The sequence below is a fragment of the Varanus komodoensis genome, unplaced genomic scaffold, assembly GCF_004798865.1.
Source record: "Varanus komodoensis strain SLA01 unplaced genomic scaffold, ASM479886v1 scaffold82, whole genome shotgun sequence".
Classification (NCBI taxonomy): Eukaryota; Metazoa; Chordata; class Lepidosauria; order Squamata; family Varanidae; genus Varanus; species Varanus komodoensis.
The window spans coordinates 1169451-1195566 of record NW_025336508.1 but is presented as its reverse complement, the minus strand read 5'-3'; the positions used below and the strand labels follow the sequence as shown (position 1 = coordinate 1195566).

At 55.2% G+C, this 26116-nt stretch overlaps 1 protein-coding gene across 2 annotated transcripts; it reads right to left on the bottom strand.

Annotated features, from left to right (window-relative positions):
- Positions 1–1946: 1946 nt before the first annotated feature.
- BCL6 (BCL6 transcription repressor) lies at positions 1947–25141 on the bottom strand. 2 transcript variants are annotated; one of them, XM_044456244.1, is made up of 10 exons: positions 15287–25141; positions 13943–13981; positions 12605–12777; positions 11347–11568; positions 9154–10140; positions 8687–8868; positions 7701–7868; positions 6356–6486; positions 5102–5239; positions 1947–3330 (listed from the first exon to the last, which is right to left on the bottom strand). In XM_044456244.1, the coding sequence occupies exons 3-10, from the start codon at positions 12763–12765 to the stop codon at positions 3187–3189; spliced, it is 2133 nt and encodes a 710-aa protein (XP_044312179.1). In that variant the 5' UTR covers positions 12766–12777; positions 13943–13981; positions 15287–25141; the 3' UTR covers positions 1947–3186. The 2 variants fall into 2 exon arrangements, with proteins under 2 accessions (XP_044312179.1, XP_044312180.1); XM_044456245.1 differs by lacking the exon at positions 7701–7868.
- Between the last annotated feature and the right edge of the window lie 975 nt (positions 25142–26116).

Sequence of the window (26116 nt, the reverse complement as noted above, 5' to 3'; positions counted from 1 at the left end):
TGTGTTGTACATAAACAGCACCCTGGTGCACTCCAGCAACCCAAAGCAGCTCCACGCAGGTGATCCCCACCCAAGGGCCACAAGAATCGAGGGAGAAGCAAGCAGCCTTTCCTGGCCTGGCGCCCTGGTGGGCTCCAGTTCCCACCATCCCCACCTAACGTGGCCAGTTCTGGCCAGGAATGAAGGGCACCGGGCTGGGGAAAGCTGGGCTACGCAACGAGCAAGGTGGATGCAATGGCACCATTCTGCGGCAGAAGGAAAACGGGGGAGATGCAAAAGCAAAGGGAAAGCGACGAGACGGCTCCTTTAGAGGTGGGATGGGGAACCGGAGGCTCTTCCTTTGCTGCTGGACTACAGCTCCCATCATTGCTAACTACTGGCTGGTGCCCCTGCTGCGTGGGGCCTCTGCTCTGCTCTGCTGTGCAAGCACACTTTCCTAATAAATGCTGGTTTAACTAAGGAGGTTGTCTAGAACGGCAGAACAGAACCGGGGCCCCTGCGGTTTGCGGCTGCCCTCCGTGCCTTGCCCCTCTGTTACTGACACACAGGGGTGTGTGGATAGCGCACTGCAAACATGCTACGCTCGCAGCGACGACATTGGAGTGGTGCCTCAACGCCGCCCTTGCACAGTTGTGCGCGTGACATCCCCCCCCCCTGTTTTTCCTCTCTTTCGGCACAGGGTTTCATCCCATGCTCACCTGCGCTTGGATCCTGTTTGCAAAGCGGCCCCTGGCATCTCTCGGAAATGTTGAGGAAGGCCCCGGCAAACGGCGCTTCCCGTGCGGCCAGCAGGCTCTCGGGCATCCGAATCCGGGGATTCCAAGAGCATCCCTGAAGGGACGAGCAGAAGATGCCGCGGGTGCTTTGCTGCATCGGTGGCCGGGTACTGCGGCCCGGAATGAAGCACCGCAGTGGATGTCCGGCTTAGCCACGCTCCGAGGTTGCGATCAGGAGCCTTATAGGGACACCTTCCGCGTGGCGCCCGGTGCCATCTAACACGGCACCCCTGCATCTTAGGGGACAGTCAGCCTTAAAAGGGGAGGGGCAGAAATATGAGGCAAACTGATTGTGACCCATATAATTTTGGGGGTTTGGGGATTATCGCCTCTGCTTTGAGCAAATATTCAGACGTAGAGTGCGGCACCTGCCATGGAAGCTTGGGCAACAACTGGTCAGAGAAGGCTTTGGCATGGTGCCGGTGGGCCATTCCTAATCCGGATCTGTTTGATGCAGCCCGATGCCCTTGTGGCTTCGATCCCCCAAGGAAAACCTGGACAGCGAGTCATAGAAACAGAGCGAGTCGGAGGGGGCCTCCCTGGCCACCTAGTCTGACCCCGGCTCCAGCCAGCTCCGCTCCCGACGGGCCCACCGTGTGCCTGTCCGACCAATAATGCCAATACGGGAAACGTAAGAGGGAGGTGATGGCCAATCCCAGTTGTGTGTGTGGGAGCGTCCCGCAAACGATCCCGTCACAATGGACGGCCCCCTTGGAAGGTTTCCTGGTCCCCTGAAAGAGTTCCCTCCCCTCGCAGGCACTGCTGCCCAATGGTTACATGCTCTAGCTATCCAGCCATAGGTTTATGCAGTCTGGTAACAGCTTCTACATTATCTAATTTTATCTGCAACCTTCTCCATTGTTCCTATTGCCTGTTTTTAGGCCCATTTGTTGTCTTACTGTTTTGCAGTTTACACACATGCTATGTTGCTTTGTGAGTTCTTGTGCAATGATGCTGTGCCACACGAAATAAATAAATAAAACAGAAATGGAGAGACCTATTGGGCGGGGGGGGGGGACCTTCTGCCACCCCCTGAAATCTGCAACTCTTGTGAAGGTGCCACAGGAAAAAGCCGCCTCAGGAAAAAGCCGCCTCAGACACGGAATCAGCCCTAAGAAATTCCTCTGAAGAGCCAGTAATTTGCGCAAAGAAAAAGAACATGACTCACAGTTGTACTCGTGGTTGCTTTCTGCTGTTTTATTTTCGGTTTTGTACAGCTATATTTTACAGAACGCGTTAATGCAGTTTGATGCAGCCCAAACCCTGTCACCCGAGATTGACTGATTGTAACACAAGTGTATAAAATGAGACCAAATTATCATTATTATTTTAAAAAAAGAAAAAAACCCGGACATTCTCCATCAAGATTCTGCACTGACCCCTCCTTAGCAACATCGGATCGTACCTCAAACTGGGCTCTCATTTAGCTGAAAAGAAAGGCACTGTGAGAAAAACAAAAATAAAATCCCAAACAAATATTGTACATATATACAGACTGGAAAAAAAACCCACAGAAACAAAATTACACTTTATATTATTTTAAATTCCTTCTGCAGCTTTGTTGGTTTTAATACACTTTTTTTGTAAATTGTAAACCTTCACTTGCAAAAAAATACAAATACACACTCAATGCTCTTAGACAAAATATTTTCTCACTAATACAGATGCAATACTTTTAAAATATCTTGTTAAGTGCTCTGTCACACTAAAGTCTCTCCAATCAGTCATCTGCCTGCAGAGACCAAATGTGAGACTTTAATGTGTTTATATATATATATAGATATATATATATGTATATATATATATAATATCTTTTTAAAGGTTTATATTTTTATATATTCATATATTTACAACTCTGCCATAAATTCCTTCACCTTTGGTTAAAAAGTTAAAGCCCTCTCTCCATTCTTATAGCATATACAATCTCTTTCTTTTTGTTAAAAACACACCATTTTGCATAAAAGGAAATAAAATTTGTTCCCGTAAATAATATACATTCCTCAACTTCTGGCTGTGAAGGGTTCCACATCTGACACACCACTGCACAGATTTTGAAAGAGCGGTCCTGTTGCCAACCTCTCAATGATGCGCGCGCGCACACACACACACACACACACGCGCACACAGATTGGACTGTGTATATATATATATATATTTATATATATATAAAATTCACATAATCGGGAAATGAAAATAAAATAAACATAACATAAACCCGTGTCTTTTCTCCTCTTTTCTCCCTGCCTGCACTCTGGGCTTCTAGAGGCACTCCATTGTGTGACCAAAAACGAACCGAAAAAAAAAAATTTTTTAAAGTGTTACAAGTATCCTTTGGATATGACCCCCGGCGCCCCCGGCCCCCCGCCTGACCCCTCTTCCTCTGCCCACGGTGGTGAAAAGAAGTCCATCATTAGCAAGCCTTGGAGAGCTCCGGTGTGCCCTCTGCTGCCGAGACGCGGTACTGCACCTTGGTGTTCGTGATGGCGCCGTGCTTCTGGCGGAGGTGCAGGCGCAGCTGGCTCTTGTGGCGGAAGTGCAGGTTGCACTTTTCGCACTGCGGCGGGAAACAGAAGGGGCCGTTAGGAACGCGCCGGGCGCCGCGCCTCCTCCGGCCTCGAGGCTGGGAGAGGGGCCCCGATCCAAGGCGCACCGTCGCAAGGGAGCCCACCCAAGCTCATGCGCTCTGAATGCTGTGGGCTGCAGACAGACCGTTTTAGAAGCGTTTTGAACGCTTCGTCCAGGAATGCTGCGACCCTTTTGATACTGTTATTATAGATGTCTTAACTCGTTCGTATTTTAATAGGTTTCTAATGTGTTTTATTGTGTTTAATGCATTGTAAGCCGCTGAGGGAGGCCTCAGCAGTTACAGGCAGCCTATAAATATATGTATAAATAAATAAATAGTATCTCAGGGGGCATTCTCCTTTCCCATCTTCTATTTATTTATTTATAGTTTTTTATACCATCCTATCACAAACGTCTCAGGACTGTATTAGACAAACAGGTACCACATCCTCAGATAAAACCCCATTAAAACAACAATTAAGACTTGAATTGTTGGGAAAATAAAAAGGGGCTGGCCTGGTGCCGAAAGGAATAAAGTGTTGGCGCCAGTGGAACCTCTCTGGGGAGCGTGTGCCAGAGCCAGGAGGCCACCACGGAGAAGACCCTTCTCTGGGCAACCTCCCCTCCGATCTTCAAAGAGGGCTCCCGAAGAAGGACCTCCAACCCAGAGCGCTGCCCCATGCGCTGTGCTTCCGGCTCCAGGACTCTTTCTGCCCAGACAGACGCTCGGAAATCAGCTCTGTCTCGGCCAGACGCTCCTTTGTGCCCGGCTCTTCCTCAGAGGAACCCCGGCCCCGTAGCTTCACCCCTCCACGGCACTGCAGTGGCAAATTCTGAAAGGCCTTCAGAGCACGTCAGTGCCCAGGCATCTCGTTGGCTTGCGCCACTTATAGCTTCCTTTCTTGGAAAGGGCCTGAGGGAGTGAACATGAGCCTTGTCCTCATTGGTTCATCCTCACAGCAACCCTGTGAGGTAGGCGCACAGAGAGTCAGTGACTGGGCCGAGATCCCCCAATGCACTTTGGAGCCGAATGGGGTCGAGGAGCCAGGGGCCCTCGCCTCCAAGCTACACTGGGTCGCTAGCCGCACAGGAAATTCCAAAAAAATTCCTCGGAGCGTTCACCTCTTGCGGAGGCAGGGATTTTATACAACTCTCACTGTTTATTGCTCCTTCAAGACCTAGCCACCCAAAATACTTTGCACTGCAACACCGGGAGGTCCCAGCCCTGCTCAGTTGCCGGGAAAAAGAGCCCATGTCTGAATGAGGCTTAAGTTGGCTTGGAATTGCATGAGAAAAGAATAAAAATCTATATATTGCTTTTACAAAAGTTCACTTAGGGCTTGTTCCTATGCATGTTTAGACAGGAGAGAAGTCCAAGGGCTTTTTTTTCTGTCTGACCATGTGCAGGATTGCGTCCTGAAGGACTTTGGACGTGAACATGCCAGCCGTTTGGCACGGTGAGCACAGCTTTGCCTGGTCACGTCAAGACCCCGGGAACTGTGGCCATGGGCGCTCCAATGAGCCTGTTTAATAACGGGCAGCCTCATTTGGTCTTGGATGCGACAAGGACCTCCACGGGGCTCGCGTTCTGCTTTCAAGCACAGCTGGCCAAGTAGCCTGGAAAGATGATCTGTATAACATTCTAGAACGTGACTCGTGTTGTGGAGAATGCTTTGCAGAGCATCAAGGAGGGAGTTCCCTGCCCCAGGGAGACTACAGTTTCTGAGACAAAGAGGGAAGGCAGGAATGTTCTCGCTTACATGATAGGGCTTCTCGCCAGTGTGGATCCGGAGGTGACTCTTGAGCGTCTGCAGGTGCCTGAAGCGCGTCCCACATATTTCACATGGATACGGTTTCTCGCCGGTGTGGATTAGAACATGAGCTCGGAGGTGCGCCACCTGATGAAGAGACAGCCGGGTCAGAGAAGCCGCTCTCGGGCCTCGCCTGCAGGGTTCGGTCTTGCAGCTGAGGCGTTCAGACGTGGCCTCAGTCTTTGCTTCTTCTCAGCACTCTGCTTGAACCCACTTCAGCCAGGCTTGAAAGCAGGTATATTTCCACCCCATACCGTGCCGGGGTTTTAAACTTTAGATTCTTCAGAACCAAGGAGAACTATTGGGCCACCCACCCAAAGCTTTGCACCACGAGGGCTGCGTGGCTTGGACTGGTGCCCAAACCAAGCCAAGCAGCCAAGCACACGCTCTCCCAGGAGAACTCCAGCTGACGGAGGTCACCATCCCATGCGCCAGAGCAAATTGAATCCCCAAAGAGCAAGGAAGTGAGACTCCCAGCAGAAGCACAACCATGACAGTGATGCAGGACCACTGGACGAGACCCTCGAGCCGTTGCATCCTGTGGGGCCCTTCCCACGCCCCTTCCGCTGCGCAAGTGCAACTGAGCAAAGGGATAAGACGGACGCATGCGAAGCGCACTGCACATAATGCGACACCCGATGCACAGTCCAGCTTCTTAGGAAGCTCATCTTTATTTTAAAAGCCCACCTTTTCCCTGCTTTGGGCAAAGGGAGAAGCGCCTGCTGAAATGGCAAAGCCGCGAGGGCACAGAAAGGAGGCAGGGCTTGAAAGCCAGGCGTACGGTAGGCGTTCTTCTGGCTCGCCCAGTCAAGCACAAGCGCCAGAATGAAGACACGCCAATCGCAAGGAAAGTAATGGGTCCTCACATGGATAAAGAAAAGGCCCACTGCACGGAAGGGCTGGAACAACGTGGAAAACACGCGCATCTGAGCAGAGCGCCCCGTTCCTGCCCAGGCCAGGTTTCCACGCAGATAACGGGATTGTTCAGGCCTGCCAGGCCAGGTGGCCCAACTGAGCTGACTGCAAAGCGAGCCCCGCCGGTAGCCACTCACCGGCCCAGGGACAGGAAACTGAGCCCAGCCCTGCTGCCAGAGATGCTGGCACCTCGAACCGAGGAAATTCAGCGAGGCTCTGCAGAAAGGGGCCGGGGAACGGAGCATTTGCCCAGAGCAGCCAAGAGCCACCCGGGCGCTGTGCACACACCTGGACGAATCTTGCCCCGCAGGTCTCGCACTTGTAGGGTTTTTCTCCCGAGTGGATCCGTGTGTGAGTCTTCAGGTTGGCTGGCCGGTTGAACTGGGCCCCACAGATGCTGCAGCGGTAGGGCTTCTCGCCTGTCTCGACAAACAGAACGGAGGGCGTTTCAGTGCCGCCGGAAGAGTTTTAAAAAGAAAGTACACGCGATGAGACAAACCAGTGGAGCTCCTGAGAAGGTTCTGCCATGAGGCGGCCTGCTCTGTAAAGCCCCCCACAAGAGGGAACCCCGCAGCGTGCATTTTAGGGGGGCAGACCACCTCGTCTCCGTGGAACGTCACAAAGCTCTAACACCAAAAAAGGTCATAGCAACAGCCGGCTTTAAGTGGGATGTGGGATTATGCAGTTAAAGGCTCTAGTCCTCTGTGTTTGGGCCTCCCAAGAATTCAGGCAGAGGCTAGGTTGCACGTCCTGCTCTTAGCCTCTCTCCAGACCCTTCCTTTGCTCCCGCGAGGCCCATGATGGCACGCCTGTTTCCCAAAAGAGGAAAAGCCAATTTGCAATCCTACACGACCCTTCGCGAGGCTCCTTCCCCCAAGCTCGCTCCAGGCCCTGCCCCTCTCCAGACCACCCGCTTCAGGCCCTTCAGTTGCCACAGATCACAGAGTGCTTCGCAAACTGGCTTTACCAGGCAGAGGTCCCTCCGACCTGACCCGACCCGAACACATGGCTCCCGGAGTGGCTGTCTCCGGCCTGGGGCCCTCCCGGTTTTGGGCCTCTGCCCCAGGATGCCCCAGCCGCCGTGGCCACTGATGGCTGGGGGGGGGGGAGCCGCAGCCCGGCACATCTGCAGGGCACCAGGTTGGGGACAGCCGCTCCCGGGCAGGGGCGCCCTGTCCCTGCCTGAGGCCGCACTTCGCACTGCAGCTGCAGGCGCGCGCTGGCGGCCCCTCGTCCACGGCAGGGACGGAGGCTTCCCATGCCAGTTGCCGCTCCGGCCAGGGCAGGGGGGACGCCGGCTGCTGGCAGGGCCGCCTCTCCCTCCCCTGGATTTCAGGACGAGGCCGTGGGCTCGGGCACTCCAGTCGGCCCTGCGTCCCAGGTGATTTCTGGTGCTCCGGACCCGCCCAGGGCAAGCAGGTGTGAGGGGGTCTACGGGGGCGAACCAGGAAGAAGCCCTTTCTGCTCCACCTGCCACAGGCCGGGAACACCCGTGGCCTTGAGTCGTGACTCCTCGCCATTTGGCTGGTGGGCGGCAGCCGGAGCCCGGTCATGTGGGGGGCGCCTCAGGTCCCCGGCTCTGCCCCGCAAGCGAGGGGCCGCACTCGGAAGCCCGCCGCCCCCCGGGCCGTACCTGTGTGGACGGTCTTATGGCTGGCCAGGTTGCCCTTGTAGCGGAAGGAGGCCTGGCAGCGGTCGCACTTGTAGGGCTTCTCGCTGTGCGATTGGAGAGCGTGTCGCTTGAGCGCTGCCTCTTCCGAGAACCTGCAGTGGCACTCGTTGCAGAAAAAGGTGCCGTTTTCTGTCGGAGACCGAGAGGAAGGGGCGCAGGTGAGACGGGCCGGCCGGAGGTGCGCGGCGGGGTCGCTTGCCGCCTGCTCCCGGGGCGCTCGGGGGCTCTCCGCGCACGGGCTTGCCCAGGGTCGCCACTCCCTCGGCAGCTTGGTGCCGGCCGGGGACACGCGGGGCCTCGGGGTGGGTGGTGGGCCGGGCAGGGGCAGCGGGGCGCTGGGCAGGGAGACCCCGGGAGCGTGTGCCCAGCCTATCGACGCCCGAAGCCCAGGCAGGGCTGCTCCTGGAAAGACGGAGGAGGGCACATCTGGCTGCAGAAAGTCAGGTTTGCACAGCACCGTGTGATCCGATGGGACAACAAGACAGCCTTATCCCGCCCCCCCCACCCCTGCAACACGCAGCCCTAAAAGGAGGCTCTCCACTGGACATCCCTGAAGCCAGAGCAGAATCACATTCCGACGATCCCATTCGGTTGTGCGGAATTTTCAGTCCGCACCATTTCTCAACGGTTCCCAAGTGTTGGCCTCCTGGGTTTTGAGTTTGGAACCGGAATGAAAAACCCTCCGGTTCACCCACCTCTATTTCCACAAATTATCTGGGGGAGCAAAAGGTACCCTGGAAATCTATGGGGGGGAGCGGGGGCAGGGCCCCGCAACCCCAGGCCCCCATCCAGGCATTCTCACTCAGACCGAGCGAGCTGCAAGGGATGGCCTTCAACCCACCAGAGACCGGTTTGGGGGTGCCGGACCCCCCGCAGTGGCTGGAGCACGTGCGAGGAGGTTCAGGCAGGGGCGAAGCTGCTCGCAGTTCAGCAGGCTGGAGACTTACCGCAACTGGAGTCCGAGTACTCGGATTGCGTTTCGCCCATTTCCTCTCCGAAATTCGAGCCGGGGGTGTGAAGGCACATCTCAGAATGCTGGGGGGACTGCGACCCACAGGAGCTGCACTTGGACGAGTGCAGGTAGAGCGGAGACTGGCCCTCGCTGCTCTGCGGGGACCCGTCCAGGGACCTGCCCGAGAGAAGGCGTGCATCAGGAGGCGGCCTCCCGTCCGCGCCGGGCGGCCAGCGAGCCCTGCCTGGTCAGTGGACACGCTCCGAGGGCGACTGGGGAATGGGTGCCCCCAGGCGGGACGGGCTCACTCCTCTGGCTCCCGTGGGGCTGGGTGGACTCTCCGTCGGCCGTCGCCACCCTGGCACCCTCCAGACCCGCCGGATGGGAACGCAGCCCCCCGTGCTGTGGGGGGACGGCGACTCTGAGCTGACTCGCAGCCCCCCGCCCCGGGACGCTGCGTACCTGTTGACGATGTTGTTCAGCCTGCTGGCTTGAGGGATGGTGGAGTCCTCGCCGCTGAGGCCCATCTTGGTCGGGGAGTGCCCGTCCAGGCCGTCCGGCTCCATCGACTGCTGGCAGGTCAGGGCCGGCACGAAGGCCCGCGGGGAGAGCGTGCCCGGCTCGCTCTGCTCGGGGCCCTCCTGCCTGGCGCTCTGGTTCAGCGAGTTGAGCACGATGAACTTGTACTTCTTCCAGTTGCAGGCCTTGGGGTCGGTGGGGCTCTTGGCCGACAGGGCTCCGGGGCTCGGGCCGATGCAGGCGTTCTTGCTGCTGCTGGACTCGGTGGGCGAGTTGGGCTGGCAGTCGGACTTCTGCGGGCTCTGCGGGCTGACCAGCACCTTGCGGTTCACGGGCGCGTTGGACGGCTCGAAGCGCTGGCCCACCTCGTCCCCCGCGGGGGGTCGCTCCTCCTCCTTGCCCGCTTTGTCGCAGGCGAAGTAGGCGCTGCCCCGGGCCAAGGGGGCCGCCGGCTTGTGCCCGGCGGCCGCGCCGCAGTGCTTGTCACTCTTTGCCTCCTCGGCGGCCGCTTCTTTCGGAGAGAAGACGGCGTTGTGGCACAGGCTGGGGGAGACGTCGGCCGCGGATCGGGTGTATTCGGCAGCGCCCGTCCGGGAGGTGCTGCACGGCAAGGCTCGTTCCCTCGGGAAGGGGTTGGCTCGCGGAACGTCCGGCAGGGGCATCCGGGCCTCTCGCAGGTCTTCCTCCGAGAAGAGGTAGTGACTGACGGGCAGGGTGTTATATCCAGTGTAGGAGACGGGGGACCCCGACAGGCCGCTGTACAAGGCGGGGACAAAGGCCCTCCCTTCGCAGAGCGGCCCGCTGCGGAGAGACAGGCCGCTCTCGGGCGCCTCCCGGGTCCGGTAGGTCATCATGTCGGGGTGGCTCAGCATCCGGCTGGCTAGAAAGTCTTCCCGGGAAGTCTTCACGCCGGGCACCATCTCCGTGTCACTGAACAAAGCCGGGAGGCGGGGAGGAGAGAGGAATGTCAGAAGGATCATTTAGAGATTGCCGGCGATCCCAACACGCATTTTTCCTTCTCTGCCATGGAGAAGGATGTGGGAAGACCAAAGTGCTGAAAGGGAGAACGGACTCGGGGCATGCGTCTAGGGATAGGAGGGGCCCTCCCTGAAATCACATAAAACACACAGGACTTGCTCCGGGAAATAATGAAGTGGGATCCAAGGACTAGATCACTGTGGGGTAGTCTACCAATCGGAAGAGCCGTCTTGGATTTCCTTCCATGCCTCCCCTTACAAAGATGCAAAGCTGAAGTCTTTTTCTTCGAAATATTAGAGACCAAGCCAACTGCTTGGCGATGCCCCGGTTCAGAGGGCAATCCAGAAAGAACGGGCCGGGACCACCTTCTCGGATACCACAGGGTGTCTGGTGGACCCGGAAGGCAACGACGTGCCCTGCCCAATTCTGCACGTGCTTAGTGACACGCTTGGCACAAGGCAGAAGCACGGTGGGGCGCGTGAAGCTGGCCATCGCTCCAGGTGGGCATCCCTGGCCAGCATCCCTGGGATGCGGAAGGAGAAGGGGGCCCTGGGGATGGGGGAGTGGGAGGCCAGGCAGAGGCCTTTGAGGCCCCCTCCGCATCACTGCCTGCAGGTCCCGGGCTGACCGGGAGCGTGGAAGGTTCTGGCAGGGGCTGGAGGAGAGGAGGAGGAGGAGAGCCCTTGCCTTGCTGCCACGCCAAGGCACCAGGAGAGAGGAGCGGCCCAGCTCGAGGGCATGCGCAGGCCTCGCCAGCCGCCCCATTGCCCACAGGAGCCACCCTGGCAGAGCAGCCCCAGAGCTGCTGAAAGGGGCGGACTCTGGAGGAGGGCCAGTCAGGCTCAGCCTTCTGGACACGAGCAGAGGCCAAGCGTCCGACTCGCTGCAGGGCTTGAGAAGCAGCTTTGCCTTGGAGCCATGGAGTGCCTTGCAAAGGGGTGCCTGGGGTTGGGAGCCGACGGGCACGGAGGGGGAGCCTGGCTCACGACAGACAACATGCCGGCCGGCCCTCTTTTTCATCCGGATGCCTTGCGGAGCCCAGCTCGGCCCCTCATGCGCATCCTTTACTCGGGGACAGGCGGTGTCAGCAACGCGGGGCGAGCAGTGGGACCTGGGGCGCCCCACGCACCCCCGCCCTCGCTGCGACGCTGTGCCCACCTCGAGCTGACAAGCCTCCGGCAGGTGTCCACGACGTGCTCCATCTGCAGGTAGAGGGCGGTGGTCATGACGGCCATGATGTTGCTCTCTCGCAGGTTGAGGCGGGAGGTGTACATGAAGTCCAGGAGGATGCCGAAGCCCTCCGGGTTGATCTCGGGGTCCAGGTTGATGACATTCAAATTGCACTTCAGCTGGTCCGTGAAAATGCTGTAGAAAAGGCCACTGGAGGGAGGGAGGGAGGGAGGGAGCTGCGTCTCAGGAGGGCCAGCGCCATGGAACACGGACCGGTGGAGTCGGAGGGGGCACGAAGGCCACCGGGCCAAGCCCCTGCTCTGGCCCCCTCTCAAGCCAAGCCGCCCCCTCAGAGGGCTGCCCAGTCGCACTCGAATGCCTCCAGGTGGGAGAGCCCCCCACCTCCCCGGGGCAGGGGCTCCGTGGCCCTCCTGCTCCAGGAGTCAGGAAGCTCTTCCCGACGTCCGACTGGACCCTGGCTTCTTGTCACTTGAGCCCGTTGTTCTGTGTCCTACACTCTGGGATGACTGAGAAATCTTGTCCCTCCTCTTTCAAGTATTTGAAAAGTACTGTTATATTTCCCCTCAGTCGCCTCTTCTCAAGGCTAAACATGCCCAGCTCCTCCCATGTCTCCTCCAAGAGCTTCGTCTCCAGTCCCTGGGTCATCCTTGTTGCCCTCCTCTGGACTTCTTCCAATTCGCCTACATCTTTTTTGGTAGTGGGGTACCCAAAAGTGGACACAGTACTTAAGAGGGGGTCTAACTAGTGCCAAACAGAGGGGAACAAATAGCCTTGGGGAGGCAGGATCCAGAATGATCCAAGCTACACTTTTCATGGTACCGGCTCCTGGGGAGGGTGGGCCATTTTGCTGATTCTCACAGTGTGACCCCTTACACTGTAGCAGAGAGTCAGTCCCCTTGAGCAGGTCAAGCCTTACTTTGGATAAGCGTGCGGAGTTTTATGCAGCCCCAAAGCTTATCTTTTTGCCTCCAGACCCCTGCACAGCTCCCCTCTTGGGGAGGGATTCCAGCTCGTTCACTGCCACACGGCCCAAGAAGTTCAGGCAGCGGGTGGGCTTGAGGCATCGCAGTTCTCTGGGTGGAGTGGGGGGCACAGCCTCCTGTGGACCAGCTCCCAGGGGCTTCGTGCACACTCCCCTTGCCCCGCCACACCGAGACGGACGCATGAGCATGTGCCGCTCGCCTCAGCCCCGCCTGCCCTCCCCCTGGATCTGCCCCATCCTCACCTGCAGGCCATGAGGACTGTCTTGTGGGCTCGGAACTGCTCCCGGTTGACGATGACCACAACGTCCGTCAGGATGTCCCTGCTCCTAAGGCGATTGAGATTGAGGAGGACATCGCTGGCGTGCCGAGTGAACTGGATGCAACTGTCTGCCGGGGAGGCCATCTTGGGTCCGTCCTGGAGAGAGACAGGCCGTGAGCACTGCGGGAGACACCCCAGTGGCCGGCGGCTTGCTTGCCCGCGAGCACATGGGCAGGGAGCGCGCCTCATGCAGTGCGGCGAGCCGCTCGGTGGGATCACACCCAGGGGGCCGCAGCCCCTGCCCTTCCAACCGGGCCCCATCGGCTCCCGGGGCGTTCACTGGCACACCTGCCAGAAGTCGCTGGCCAGGTTGTTCTTGCATTTATTCTCTTCACTATGTGTAATTCACCCAGAGAGCAGATTAAAAATACATCGATGATTCAAGGCATTCCCACACAGCAAGTGCCCAAGCCGAGCCAGAGTGAAATGCACCAGCCGGACCAAGACTGCAGGATCCGTGCTCTGGCCACGCAAGGCGGCACCTGTAACTGTGAAGGCAGCGGCTCCCTGGCTACTCGAGCTGCAGAAGTGCAGGGTGACCGCTGCCCCGAGCCCCGAGCGAAGAGCGAGCGATCTGGAAACGCAGCTCTGGCCGGCAGAGGGGCAGCTGGTCCAGGAAGGCGACGCCGTGTTTGGAAAGCCCCCAAATAGGCACCCAGTAAGAAGGGGCTTTTCCAAGAATGGGCTCTCCGTGAAGCTCTCTCCTGGGTACGTGTGTTTCAGGCTCATGAGCTATCCAGCGTCCCCTTCCCCAGTTCCTACAACGTGCCAGACTACAACTCCCACAATTCCCATCGCATCGGAGGGCCTCGGACTGGGGAAGGCAAAGCTCAGACTTCGAGGTCGGGCGGCTAATGGCAGCTGGGGTTCTACTGCTTCTTGTGGTCTTTGGAGGGCCCTGTTTCGTTCAGGGCACCATGGGGGTGTTTGGTGTTATTTGTATTTGACAGCTTGGAAGCTGGTCTGGGGATCACGTGGGTCAAAAGCCAGTGTTCTAGACATTTAACACTAGCTAAGATAACAAATATTGCCAGGTAGATCCTGCCAGGGGTTACCCAACGGCCCAGCTGACTTCCAAATGCTCAGTGATCGCATCTACTAGACGCACCCCGTTCATTCCCATCAATAAGCGATGAATATGTAAGGGGTCATGCTTGTTTTTAGTCAAGAGATGCCTAATATGGAATCCCAGTGAGCCCAGTAAAACATTTCATTTGGTAGGCTTCTTAATTAATCTGAACAAGAGGTTACATGGACCTACCTTGTGCTTCAGTTCAGAGTCCAAAAGTTTCTTTCAGACCTATGGAGACAAAAAACAGATACTGCTTTTAAAAGGTGGAAATCTGAGAGAAAGTCAGGAGCCATTCCACTTCTTATATTCTGCTCTGGGAAGTACGAAGTTGAGCTGCAGCAGGTTCGACTTGCTACGATAGTGAGGGATGGGGGAGAAATCCACGACAGATCTGGATTTCTCCCCCAGTAATGCCATTACTGGCATTACTTGGCATTACTAAGACTGTGGATTTCAGTTTCCTCCATCACATGGATTCTGCAATCTGGCCAAGCACTTTTTAAAGAGTTTCCATCATTTATACAAATCTAGTTGACTTTTTTTAAATGCTCACTTCCCCCATAGACTCAAGGATGAAGATGTGCATGGGCAAATTTATATATTGTGTGCATTTCTGGAAGTGCAAAAGTGCAGAGGCATGTGAATGCATTTCTGCAAACTCAGATTTCCTCAGTGACCAGATGCCGGAATGAGAAGCACCAGACAGGATATATTTATCCAAGTCCAGCCCTAATGATAACATCTTCTGGATATCATGACATGATGAGCAATATCGTCAGTGTTTTTTCAAAAGAGCAAATAGTGAAAGGAGAGGGCAAGCAAAGCTTTTTAGCACAGAGCGACCATGAGGGTTTCGACATCCTGCAACCCAAGGCATGGCACAGAATTCCCTAGTTCTGCAAAGCTCTTGCGTCCCCAAGGCCCTTCTCAAAAGTGGGGTATTCCACTCGCAGAGTCGAGGACGCTCCGCGTTCTGCAGACTTGGAGACGTGGTTTGCCGTAAGCGAGGAGGCATAGCAGGGACATGCGGGGAGAAGCGAGTGGCCAAGGCAGCTGAAGGAGGAGCCCGGGGCATCACGTCGCATTCCAGGACTTGAACCCGATCTGCAGCTCACGGCTCAACGTCTTTACCGGCTACCGCAGCGACGGCACCTTGCTATGGCACCGCACTGCATCGTATCTCCCCGAGGCCACTCTTGTAGCCCAGTCCATAAAAATGGGCCACATCCTGCAGGAGGAATGCGGGGATCTGATATCCAGTGCCGGCATTAAAATCTGTGCGACCAGGATTAAAGAGGCACAGCTGACAACTGATTAAAGAGTCCAGCTTGGAATCTGGCTGGACCCGGGAGCATCAGACTTCGGGGTGCAGAGACGAGGCGTCCAACTTTGGGGTGCAGCAACCTCTTCACTGCTCCTCTGCTCATCAAACCAACCGCCTTGAACAAAGTGGGGCAGGGAAGAAAAGAGACACAACGGATTGGAGTGCACATCCCCTGGCCAGGGGCTGCTGGGAGCTGTAGTCACACACACCTAGTTTGGGGAAGGCCGTAGCATCGCATACACCAGTCTGGCTTGGATGGCTTGCAGTAGGGACGACAGTGGAGGAATCACTGGAGAGTTTTGCTCTGCACGCCCGATCGACTTTCTTCCGCAGCTTCTGTTGGATGAATGGTAGAGCCATCCCTAAAGCAGGTGCAGCTGGAACCAAGTATGTTCGCCCACTGGCTCTGTTTCCCTTCCCCTGCTTTCCTTTCCCCCCAGTGTCAGAATTACATCCCGCAAGTTCCGTGAGGCGAGCGCTTTCTCTTTTGCACTCCGTAAAGCCCTGAGCCCACCGGAGCCCTGCGTGCACGAGGTCCCCCAGCGCATGGGGGGACTCCAGGTGAGGCAGCTTCCTCGGTTCTAATGGGGACCTCTGGGGAATCTCAGACCCATTTGCACAAGGCCGCGCTCAAAATGCGTGCAGCCATCACGTGATTTTTCCCAAGTGTGTGACAACCAAACGCTTTTCGGATGCCGATTTGCAGAATGCCACGATTCGCACAACATTCCCTCGCGTTTTTGTAATGTTTAGAGACGGAAACCACAAGCAAAGCAAGCGCACGCACGGAACCCAATGGTCCCCCCTGGCCTGCGCCCCACTGGAAGGGTACAGGAGGCCGACTGACCTCAAATGCACTGGACTTCCCAGAATCAACAGGCCTTCCTGGGCTACTGGAAGAAGTTTTGCCAGTTCAGACTTTTAGAGAAACTGACCCGAGCGACGGTGTATTGAGAAACAGCACCAGTTTCTGTAAGGCTGGCAGAAGCGTTCCCACAACGTGGGTGCCAAACGGCCCCACTTCCCAGGGCGCGAGTTTCCGTCAGTTTCTAAGGGGAAACTGCCACCCACTCCCTACTTCTCTTTTCTGGCCGTGGCATCCAACTGCGCGCCAGGGAGGCAGGGAGAGAAGGGTGGGCATTAGCCTGGCGCTGGCACTCTGTCCTGCTCCAGTCCCAGAGACAAGTCCGATTCCCTGGGCCATCCTTTCTCTTTCACCCACTTCTACCTGAAGTCCCCTTTTCCCATGAAAGTGGAACATGGGACCAGGAAAATGTCACTTTCCTCACATCTGGGTAGTAAGAGACAGAGAGCGATGCTGCTGATACTTTTCGCAAATCGATTAAAAACCGAGGAGATTGCTTTGTGGTGGGGGCTGCATTTGCTTTCTCTATAGATTTCTGTAGCACGTATCATTGAAAACAAAATTATGGAGGTCGGACATTCATGCCCATTTTACAGATGGGGAAAGCTGAGGCCAAGGGAGCCAGAGGAGCCCAGAGACCCATGTAGGTATTTGAAAGCCTCTTCCAAGGCCCAACATACAATCTCAGTTGCAAAATACCACTTCTCCTTTTCAGAAGAACTAGTTCTACTTTTCTGTAAGCCTCAATGGGGGAGAGCAAATATTTGTAGATTTTCACAGCAGCTTTCAAAATGCTTAGCCGGTATCTTTGGAAGACTGAACTATCTCTCACACACTGGCCTGGTTCACTTGTATGTACAACCCAGAGTACAGGTGAAGTGTGGGTTGTGTTTGAATCACGAGGCATCCTTACCTGCAAAATCTTCACTATAGCTTAACATGAACAGCCAAAAAAAAGCCATCGTTTACTCCTGGCTTATTGACTTGAGGTTGTTCATGGTTCATGCCTCATCGTGTGCAGGGTTCATATGTGATGACAACCCATAATTCAATAGCCCATACCAAACCCATTCTATGGGTTGTTGCTATGAGAAAAGCAGCACTGTGCTTTGCTCTCAACCCGTCCTCCCATTTCCCATGGTCAGGCCACGTACTTGTGAGCTACTCCATTGCAAATAGAGTGGATTGGGCCCCATGAGTTCTACTCCCTTTCTTGCCTTCTTCTGCCATCCCTTGGTTTGCAAAAATTCTCCCTGGCCAAGGAAGGACCTCCTTTTAAAATGGGCCAGTTCCACGCAGAGGGTCCCCTGAGAGCTTTGACAATCTCTGTACGCGCTCCGGCGCCTCCTCTTTGGGCTTCTTTGCCGGAGCTCCACGAAAGAGTCACAAAGGACCGGCGGGCCTCTCTTCTGCTCTGCCCGCAGGGTCTACGGCTCCACTGCTTATGGACTGGGATTTCCCCTTATCTATCCCCAATATCAAAGCTAGGCAAAGTCAAAGGCTGAAGAGGAAGACGGAGACTCGCTCTGAAGAGAGTACCAGCAAATCCAGTGGGGCTAAGCCCCAAGGGGAACCTGGGCTGCCAACGGATGCACTTGGAACCTGTGCTCTGGGAGCACCCTGGACCGACAGAAGGATGGGAAGCGGGTCCCGGATGAAGTCAAGCCAGAGCTTTCCCTGGAACAACACCGAACTGTTGTCCTATGGGCACATCCTGACGGAGGAGGCCATCGTGCTGGGGAAAGCGAAGGCGGAAGAGGAGGAAGGCCAGCTAAGGAGGGATGGGCTCCAGCAAGGAAGCCACAGCCTTGAGCTTGGAAGGGCTGAGCTGGACGGTCATGGATGGGATACCCTGGAGGACTTTCACTCATGGGCCACCGTCAGTCGGAGACCACCGAACGACACATCACAACATCACCAACATCCCTTCTCAGCGACCGCTCACCGACCCGACAGGCTGGCTCCCTTTACCACTCCTCACTCACACAGGGCGCCTGTTCTTCTCCACCCTCGTGGCATTCAAGCGCCACCATTTGCCACCCCCCGGGGTGCCTCCAGAGGGACCGTTTATGGTGCCCTCGCAGAAGTTCTACAGGCTGTCCAGACACCATCTTCCACCCATAACCCTCCCATCGCCTCCCGTGGCTCCTTCTGCCCTTCTCTCTGATTAACAAAAGACCTATGAAGGGAGAGAGACGGAAGAGCTGCGGGGTGCCTCTGTCTGGGGGCGCCCCGCCTTCACATTCCGGGCGGGAATGCCAGCTTTCTGACCACAAGAGGGCGCTCCTGCATAGCGAGCCGCCAAGTCTGGTTTGAGCAATTCCTTTCATTTCAGGAATGCGTAGCAAAGCGATCTTGCAGTTGTGTACCGGCTACCCACACTTCAGCTGGTGCAACAAGACTCATGTTTGCAACTTACACACTCTCCAGGTGGAGCCGAAAGCTCCCAGAGTCTGCCTCGCCAACCCACTCCCTGCCTTTAAACTACTCCGGTGACTTAGCAATGCCTAATTTCGATTTATTCTTACACTAACAGAAGCTGGTTAGATGGAGATATTTTAGTGGCCTCCCAGCAACCTGGTGCCAAGAAAGTAAAAATAACCAGGCGATTTCTCATCATGTGTGAGTCCACCAAGATATTATAGAGATATCTTGGGCCGAGAAATTCAGTGCAATCGTGGCTTCAGCCAATGAATTGCTCTGGGCTGCACGGGAATGTCAGTTTTGCTCAGAAAACACACACAAACAAATTTCTTAGTTCAGCCAAATCTCCCCTCTGTAATCTATGGAGAAAAGCTGTAAAATGCAGAAAATGGTACATACTGGGGGAAATTTGCTCACTGCTCTATTTCTGCAATTTTCTGTGCAGGAAAAAGGCAGTCCATAAATATAATAAGCAAATAAACATACTACGAAAGCTGCATCTTAAAACAGTTGGTAAAATATGCCAGCATTCTTTGTGTTGGCAAACTGAGATTACAAAGGACCCTGCGCAGAACTGTTTATTTATTGGTTTTCTCCATCGCCAAATGGCCGGAACCAATTTTTTTTTTTGAGTTTTGTACAACCAGTCCATGAGTTTTAGGCAATCTCCAGGGAACACACCCTGTTTTTCATCTGAGATAGCAACAGGGCTGCCAAATACCTCTTCTCTCTGGGCAGCTCGCAAAGCATGAGATGCAGCAATTGTCAATCGATCAAAGATAGCGTATTATCCCCAGACTAGCTTCACTGCTTCATTTGGGTATGCAGAACACATGCACAGTGGCTTAAAAGTCAAGAGTGCAGATTGTTAAAGGCCTGGGAGAATAAAGCTTTGTTCAGACACAAGCGGGTGCCCAGGCAAAGCAAGAGAGCCCTCCCTCGAAGGAAGCGATGCTACTTTATAGGGCAGAGGCCTCCATGACCAGAGAAGCTCCTATTACCCAAGAGGGCTTTGTCGCCCACAGACGCTCAACTTTCTCCTGGATCTCACGGGCTCCAAGCGGGGGCTGCGGGTTGTGCCTGGGAGCGTAGCCCACAAAGGGAGCCTGGCGTGCGTTCCAGAGGAACCCAAGCGGAGCCCTTCGGACGGTCTCTTGCGAAGCTGCCCCCGGACTGCGGGAGGGCCATTCCTGGTCCAGAAGGGCCAACGCTTGCGGGAGCTTGGCGGGCACCCTGAGCTGTGCCCAGGCAAACTCCCTCGTGGTTCCCCAGAAAGTGGCTGCGACACACGCCGCGATGCTCCCACGGGGCAAGAAGACTGGGCCTGGGACCGCTGGCTGCCCCCACTGCCAGGGAGCGGGCGTCCTCTGCCGGGCGGCCTTCCCTGCTCGCCGCGGGAGATCACCGGGCCGGGACGCACGTCTGGACGGGGCGGGCAGCAGGCGGCAGCATCGGCGGAGAAGCGCAAAGCAGCTCCGCTCCCCGACTCGGCCCCTCCTCCGCCCCTCGCTGCTCCGACCGGGGCTTGCAGGCTGCCGCAGCGCTACTCTCAGGCTCCCGCGTGATCCGGTTTCCTGCCAAAGCACAGAATGGCTTCGAGGAAACGCAACAGAAGAAGGCTGGATATTGTCTGCCTCCGACCAGGAAAAGGCACGTGGCTTCCACCGAAGGCACTGAAAGGAGGCCGGGCCGGGCCGGGCCGTGGGGGAGAGGGGCATCTGGCGGAAACCTGAGTCGGGAAGGGGGAACCTCCAGGGGCTTCCCGCGCTCCCTCCCTCGTCTGCTCCCCGGCTCCAGCTCCACAGGGCCCTGGAGCGCCCCAAAGCCGTCTGAGTGCATCTCCCCTGAAGGTGCTTTTCCACCCAGCAAGGCAGCTGAGAAACGGACCTGCGCACCCCTTAACCGCCTGCCGTGGGGTTGGCGCGGGAACCAACAGGCCGTGCGCTTCGCAGGCAGGTGGCCCTGCGGCTGCTGCTCTGCCCGCCTGCCTGCCTGCAGTTAAGACGGCCGAAGCCAAGAAGAAGGTGGAGGACCTCCACCCGAAGCCTCGGAGAATCCCTGCCAGCCGGCAGGTAACGCTCCCCTGAGCTGATGCCTCCAGATGTGTGACACTGCAATTCCCATCATTCCCTGCCAGCCCGGCCAATGGCCCCTAGCCGTGCTGGGAGGGGATGATGGGAGCACTATCCAGCACACCTTGAGTGTGCCAGGTTGAGCAAAGCTTCCAGCAGCCTGTGAGGCGTATGAGCACATCTGTTGAACAGGAAGGTCCACGGGGACTTGTTTTTCAAAGACGTGTTTATTTATTTTAATTATTTTTAGGCTGGCTTTCCAGACAGAGGCCTCCACCCCAGCATGAGACACAGCTGTCTTCGTTCCCCACGACGCGTCCGCACAGCTGCGACCGGTGACAGAGGACAAGGGCTGAGTGACGGCGCCCTGCTCGGTGTTTACCTGCAGAGCCCAGCGCTCCGTGCAGGTGTGAACGGCATCGCTGCATTAAGGGTGCACCCAGTCCCCGCGCAAGGGCTAAGCCGCACCGTCTGCCACTGCGGCAGAGGGTGCCCACCAGCTGCCCAGGCCATAAGAGCCGCCCTGGCGCCCAGCTCCTGCTCCGGGTGAACTTGGACGCAGGCACGGGGGCCGTTCCCCGGCAAAACCATTTCTCCGGCGTAATGAAGGGGATTCTTCCCAGAATTCCTGACTGCTGCCCGTGCTTCCCGGGAGTGGAGGGGGAGGCGCCGGAGTGCAGGGCAGCTTGGTTTACAGCGCCTTCCATCTCCCCAGGATGGGGGAGTCCACGCACCCCACTAAGAGGCTGCCAGATCCCATTCCCGGTGGAACCGGGCCCAGACGATTGACTGGAAACTGGGGCTGTGCCCTTAGTTTGCCAAGGGAAACAGACGCCGCATCCAATACGCAGCGGCAGTGTGAGAATGCATCCGTCCCACGGATTCCTCAGGCTGCAAGTAGGGGGGAGAACCACTTCACCTGCTCTAAACAGGAAATGTGGGGTGTTGATGTGCTTGGAATCCAAGGCGGATTCAAAACAAAACGGAGAAGTTCGGCGTGTGCGTGGAAACAATGTGGTCATGTAGATCCGGGGCAAACACGGCCTCTGCCAGGCACGGAAAATGCATGTGTTTCCTCATATTACGTCGGCTGGCTCTGCAATGCTTTTCATTTTACTGTTTTTTTTGTCATCAGCCCTATTCCCACATTATTCCAGGATGCCGCTGTCCCAGCACAGCACGGCTGCCTGCTCCTGCCTGGCCTCGCCATTCTGCGCCCGGGTGCACACCCCTTCCTACAGAAACAGCGGCAGAGGCGGGGGCAGCGAAGCCCCCGAAGGCCAGAGAGAACGAGCGAGGTCTGCCGCACATGGCAGAACCCCCCCCCCCCCCCGTGCCCACCAGTCCTGGAGGCAAGAGCGATGCCATGAAACTGGAGCAGAGGGCGGCTTTCTCTTAGACAGGATGTCCATGCCGGACAAGGTGCTTCCTGAACCAAGAGGTCATCCTCTGTGGCAGAGAGCCATGAATTGCGAGCCCCTGCCGCTCGGGGCTCTGCCCCAGTCTTCTCTAACCTGGTGCCCTCCAGCGGGCTTGGGGAAGGCGGGCCATGCTCACCCTTCCACCCCCTGCCGCCCCCCAGGCCAAATGTCGCCTGCTCTGGAAGCTACCCAAGCCTTGCCATAAAAGAACTGGGCATTTCCCGCTGCCTTGAAAGGACGAGAAAGTTCCTTGCAGCCCCCGCCCCCCAGGCCTGTGTGGACAAGCCACTGGTCCTTGGCCCTCGGTTGCTTGACTGCAAGCGGCACGACTTGCGTGTTCTCCTTGCTGGTTAAAAAACAGGAGGAAAGAAGAAAAGGCTGGCCACCTCGGCCTAGCGGGGAGCGTGTGGAGGAAAGCGGGACCAGCTCCGACTGGCGAAATACACAGCAGCGCCCGGGGTCGCCCCCAAGGGACAGGTGGGGAGGGAGCGCCCCACGGCACAGGCAGAGTCCCTGGCTGCGTTTGGGGGCAGCTGCCCACCTGCGCCGTGGGAATGCCAGGGACCCTTGGCAGCCCTGGACCCCAAAAGGAAGGAAGGAAGGAAGGAAGGAAGGAAGGAAGGACGGAATCGGGATCATTGCTTCTTTCGAGGTCAAGGAGCCGAGTCAACCCTAAAGCAGCCCTCGGCCTTTGCAACGAAGTCCTGGCATTTGGTCTTTGCTGCCGTTCCACGGGTCAGCTCACCTGCCCCAGTCCCAGCCCACCCGGGAAAGGTCTAGCTTTAATCTCTGGAGCTGGTGCGGGCTCAGTTTGAGACCGCCCTGCCTGCACCTCCGCCTCTTCCATCCCGCCTGCAGGTTGCCACGTCCACAGCCACATCTGTGCAGGGGCGTCCTTGCAAGCAATTCCTGCCCACACTCCCACGCAAAATGGCGCACGGACGCAGAGGCACAGCGGTCGTGTGGAGGCAAACGCCGAACACCCGCGGCAGGCATCACATGCCCAGAAGTTTGAGCAACATCTGGAAGCAAGCGCGGGAGAGTGACAGATTACGAGCACATCTGCACCGCTGCCCAACTGCAGCTGGGTTATTGGAATCTGGGACAAAATTCAGAAAGGGAACGTCATAGACAACACCCCGCTTCTCTCCCGCTGCACGACTTCTGCCTTTCCTTAACCGGCTTGCTGAGGGACACTGGGCCTGGGAACTGAGGGTATCTAGGCCTGGGGGAAGGCAGGGAGACACACTCCAGGCATTACCCAGGAAAGCCTCCACTGGACCTGCCTTCCGGAGGAACATGTAAAAGCCCACGAGTAAATCAGAGATTCACAAGTTTCACCTCTGAGCAGAGGGGAAATGCCTCCTGCAGCAAAATCATTTCTCACAACAAAGAAAGAAACAAAATAAGCAAAAGCACCCAAGAAGTTTGAGAGATTCGAGTTTATGTCTCCAATATTGCAAAACAGAACAAATCCAATTCGAGGGATGAGTTAGGGAAATTTGCACTGCACAGACGTTTGAGGGGAGGGGTAAAAGTTTGGGGTGCACTGCATTTTTCTTAAAGCCGCCACTCGCCCAGAAATAATAGTCATGTTCGCCAGTAAAAGCATGACTCGGTGGCCAGGAGCACTTCCCCAAAGCCATCTCACCCTCCCCAACTCGCTCCAGAAAACCACAAACAAAACTGATCCAAAAGGCAAAGCGAAAGTTTGCGGGACACAAATGCAAAATTACACATCAGCTACGGTAAAAACACCAACACTGCAAGATCGCACATTGCTAAAAGATTTCTTTTTGCAACAGACAAGCGCCTACTCAGCTTCATTTAGAACTGGCTGGGTATGCGCAAGATGGAAAAACTGCAAAATGCCCTCCAGTTGGCCGTGCCAGGAAGCCCCTTGGCTCATTCCCAAGGCTGCCACCACTCGCCAGGTTGACCCAAATGGATCACTGGCACCACCTGGGGTCCTGGGCACTTGGCCCATTCAGTTCAATAGAAGGGTTAAGCAAGTTCTCACATCAGCACCACTGAAAGCCACCAGACGCAAACAGGCTTTAATGCCGGCACAATGTTGCCCGTGGAATCAGATTTTCTGAATTATTTTTTTTAATGTATTTTAGGAAAGCTTTCAAATGCCCTGCTGGCTTTGCAGGACTCCATGTTTGGTTTCTGAATAAAACTTCGCCACTGAACACCAGCTATACCCAGCCTTACCTCTTTAAGCTCGAGAACTCCATGTCTTAGAATTCGCCAAGCTGGGGCAGCCAAGAAGTGCTGGCCAGCCCAGGAGTTGTCTTGCACAAGTCCCACTGAAAGGAGTCAGCCCTGCTTTCGTACCGCTCCTGCTCATTTCAGTGGGGCTTGCGCAAGAAGAGGTAGGAGAGGATGGGGCCCCAGGTTGATTTCTTCTCCTCTGAAGGATGATCCCCAGGCCTGGATAACATGATTTTCATGCATCCACTTAACACTTTAAAAAAAACAAGTTTCAAAGTTCCTCGTCATTTGACATTGCTTCCTTGGCCGAATTAATTCGATGGAAGCCCTTAACTAGAACATTCAGCAGCTGACAAGCATCAGAAAACGCAGCACTGAGGAATCACGGCATGTTTCCTTCTGCAGCCTGAGAACCAGTCCAGAGCGTTAGCTTCCAATAAGGAACTGCAGCAATGAATCAGAAGCTTGCAAAGCTATGCTTTTTCTCTAGGCACCTGGTACACTTTCAGGGCCGGCAGCGGGGGAGTGTGAAGGACTTTTAACAGGGACCAGTTACCCATTCTGGAAATTTGTTAGCTATTTACCGACTTTTAAATTTAATGATGTTATAGAGAATGGAGGTTCGCTTTTTTCCAACTGCCTTCCCTAGAACTGTTTTGAAGTAAATTCTCTCCTGCAAGATTTAAAAAGTCCCCTGAGCCACACACAAAAAGCAGCCTGATTTGAGCAAGTGATGCTTAAATCAGATGAGAAAATGATTAAAAGGCTATATAATTTCTTACTCGATAGGAGAATGGAAGACGAACAGGTTAAGGAAACTATGATAATGTGAGCACAAAACTTTGGATATAATATTGAATTAGAAAAATGGCAAAAGCTGTGGCAGAGAAATATCAAGGCAACATTAGCAACTTCGTATAGAGAAAACCTGTACAAAGTGCTTTATAGATGGTATCTGTTGCCAAATAGATTAGCTAAGATGTTTCCAAATATGTCAATTGGATGTTGGAAATGCAAACATAAACTGGGTACTTTTTATCATATGTGGTGGGCTTGCGATAACGTGAAAAAGTATTGGATTAAAATATATAAATGGCTTGAGGAAATGTTACAAAAATCCTTAGCTTTTAAACCTGAAGTCTTCTTATTAGGTATTAGACCTGTTGATATTAGTAAACAAGAAATGTACTTGATTTTGCATGTAATCACTGCGGCGAGGATTGCATTTGCTCAACACTGGAAAAGTGAGGAACTACCCACCGATGAACTGATTCTAAGAAAGATTCTGGACTGTGCAGAAATGGATAGATTGACTTTGTCATTGAAGGAGAAAGAAGATGCTGATTTCTATCAAACTTGGGACTCTTTTTATTATTGGCTAGAGAAACGGGACTTGGTTTCTAAATTATCATAAATGGAAAAAAATGTGGGGGCTGACCCAGTAGGTCCGATTTTCCTGATGATTGATGTTGTTTTTAGTTTTTCTTTGTTTTAGGGTTATAATTTTGAATAAAACTTATTACAATAAATAAATAAAAAGCAGCCTGCTTTTCGTTCTCATCTTTTTAAAACTTTCACTACAATATCATAAAGAAAAACAACATTTTAGGAAGGGGGGCTTGTGATGCATTTTGAGTTCATGGAAAAATAAATAAGCAAACAGGCTCCGAAAGGGACATGACTCACCATAAATGGAAAAGAGTCTTCTCCATCCTGCACCAAACCGGGGAGGATCCCCAATTTTAAAATGTGCCTTAAATTCTTAGCACTCCTTCCCCAAGCTGGTGCCCTCCCAGCATGTGAGATGGCAAAAAACAAAATTCTCCGGAAAATGGCATCATGCTGGGAACCAAAAAAGGGTCATGAGCCCCTGGGATTGTATCAAATGCATGTGTCACGGAATTCCCATTCGCCTCCGCGGGTCTGCTCTAACATGAGACAGGGCGAGCCCCGCTCTGCAAGCCTCAGCTCCCCATTTGTAAAATGGGCCTCGGTGTCATTTCTCCAGCGAACAGACAGGAGTCAAGCGGGGGGGGGGGG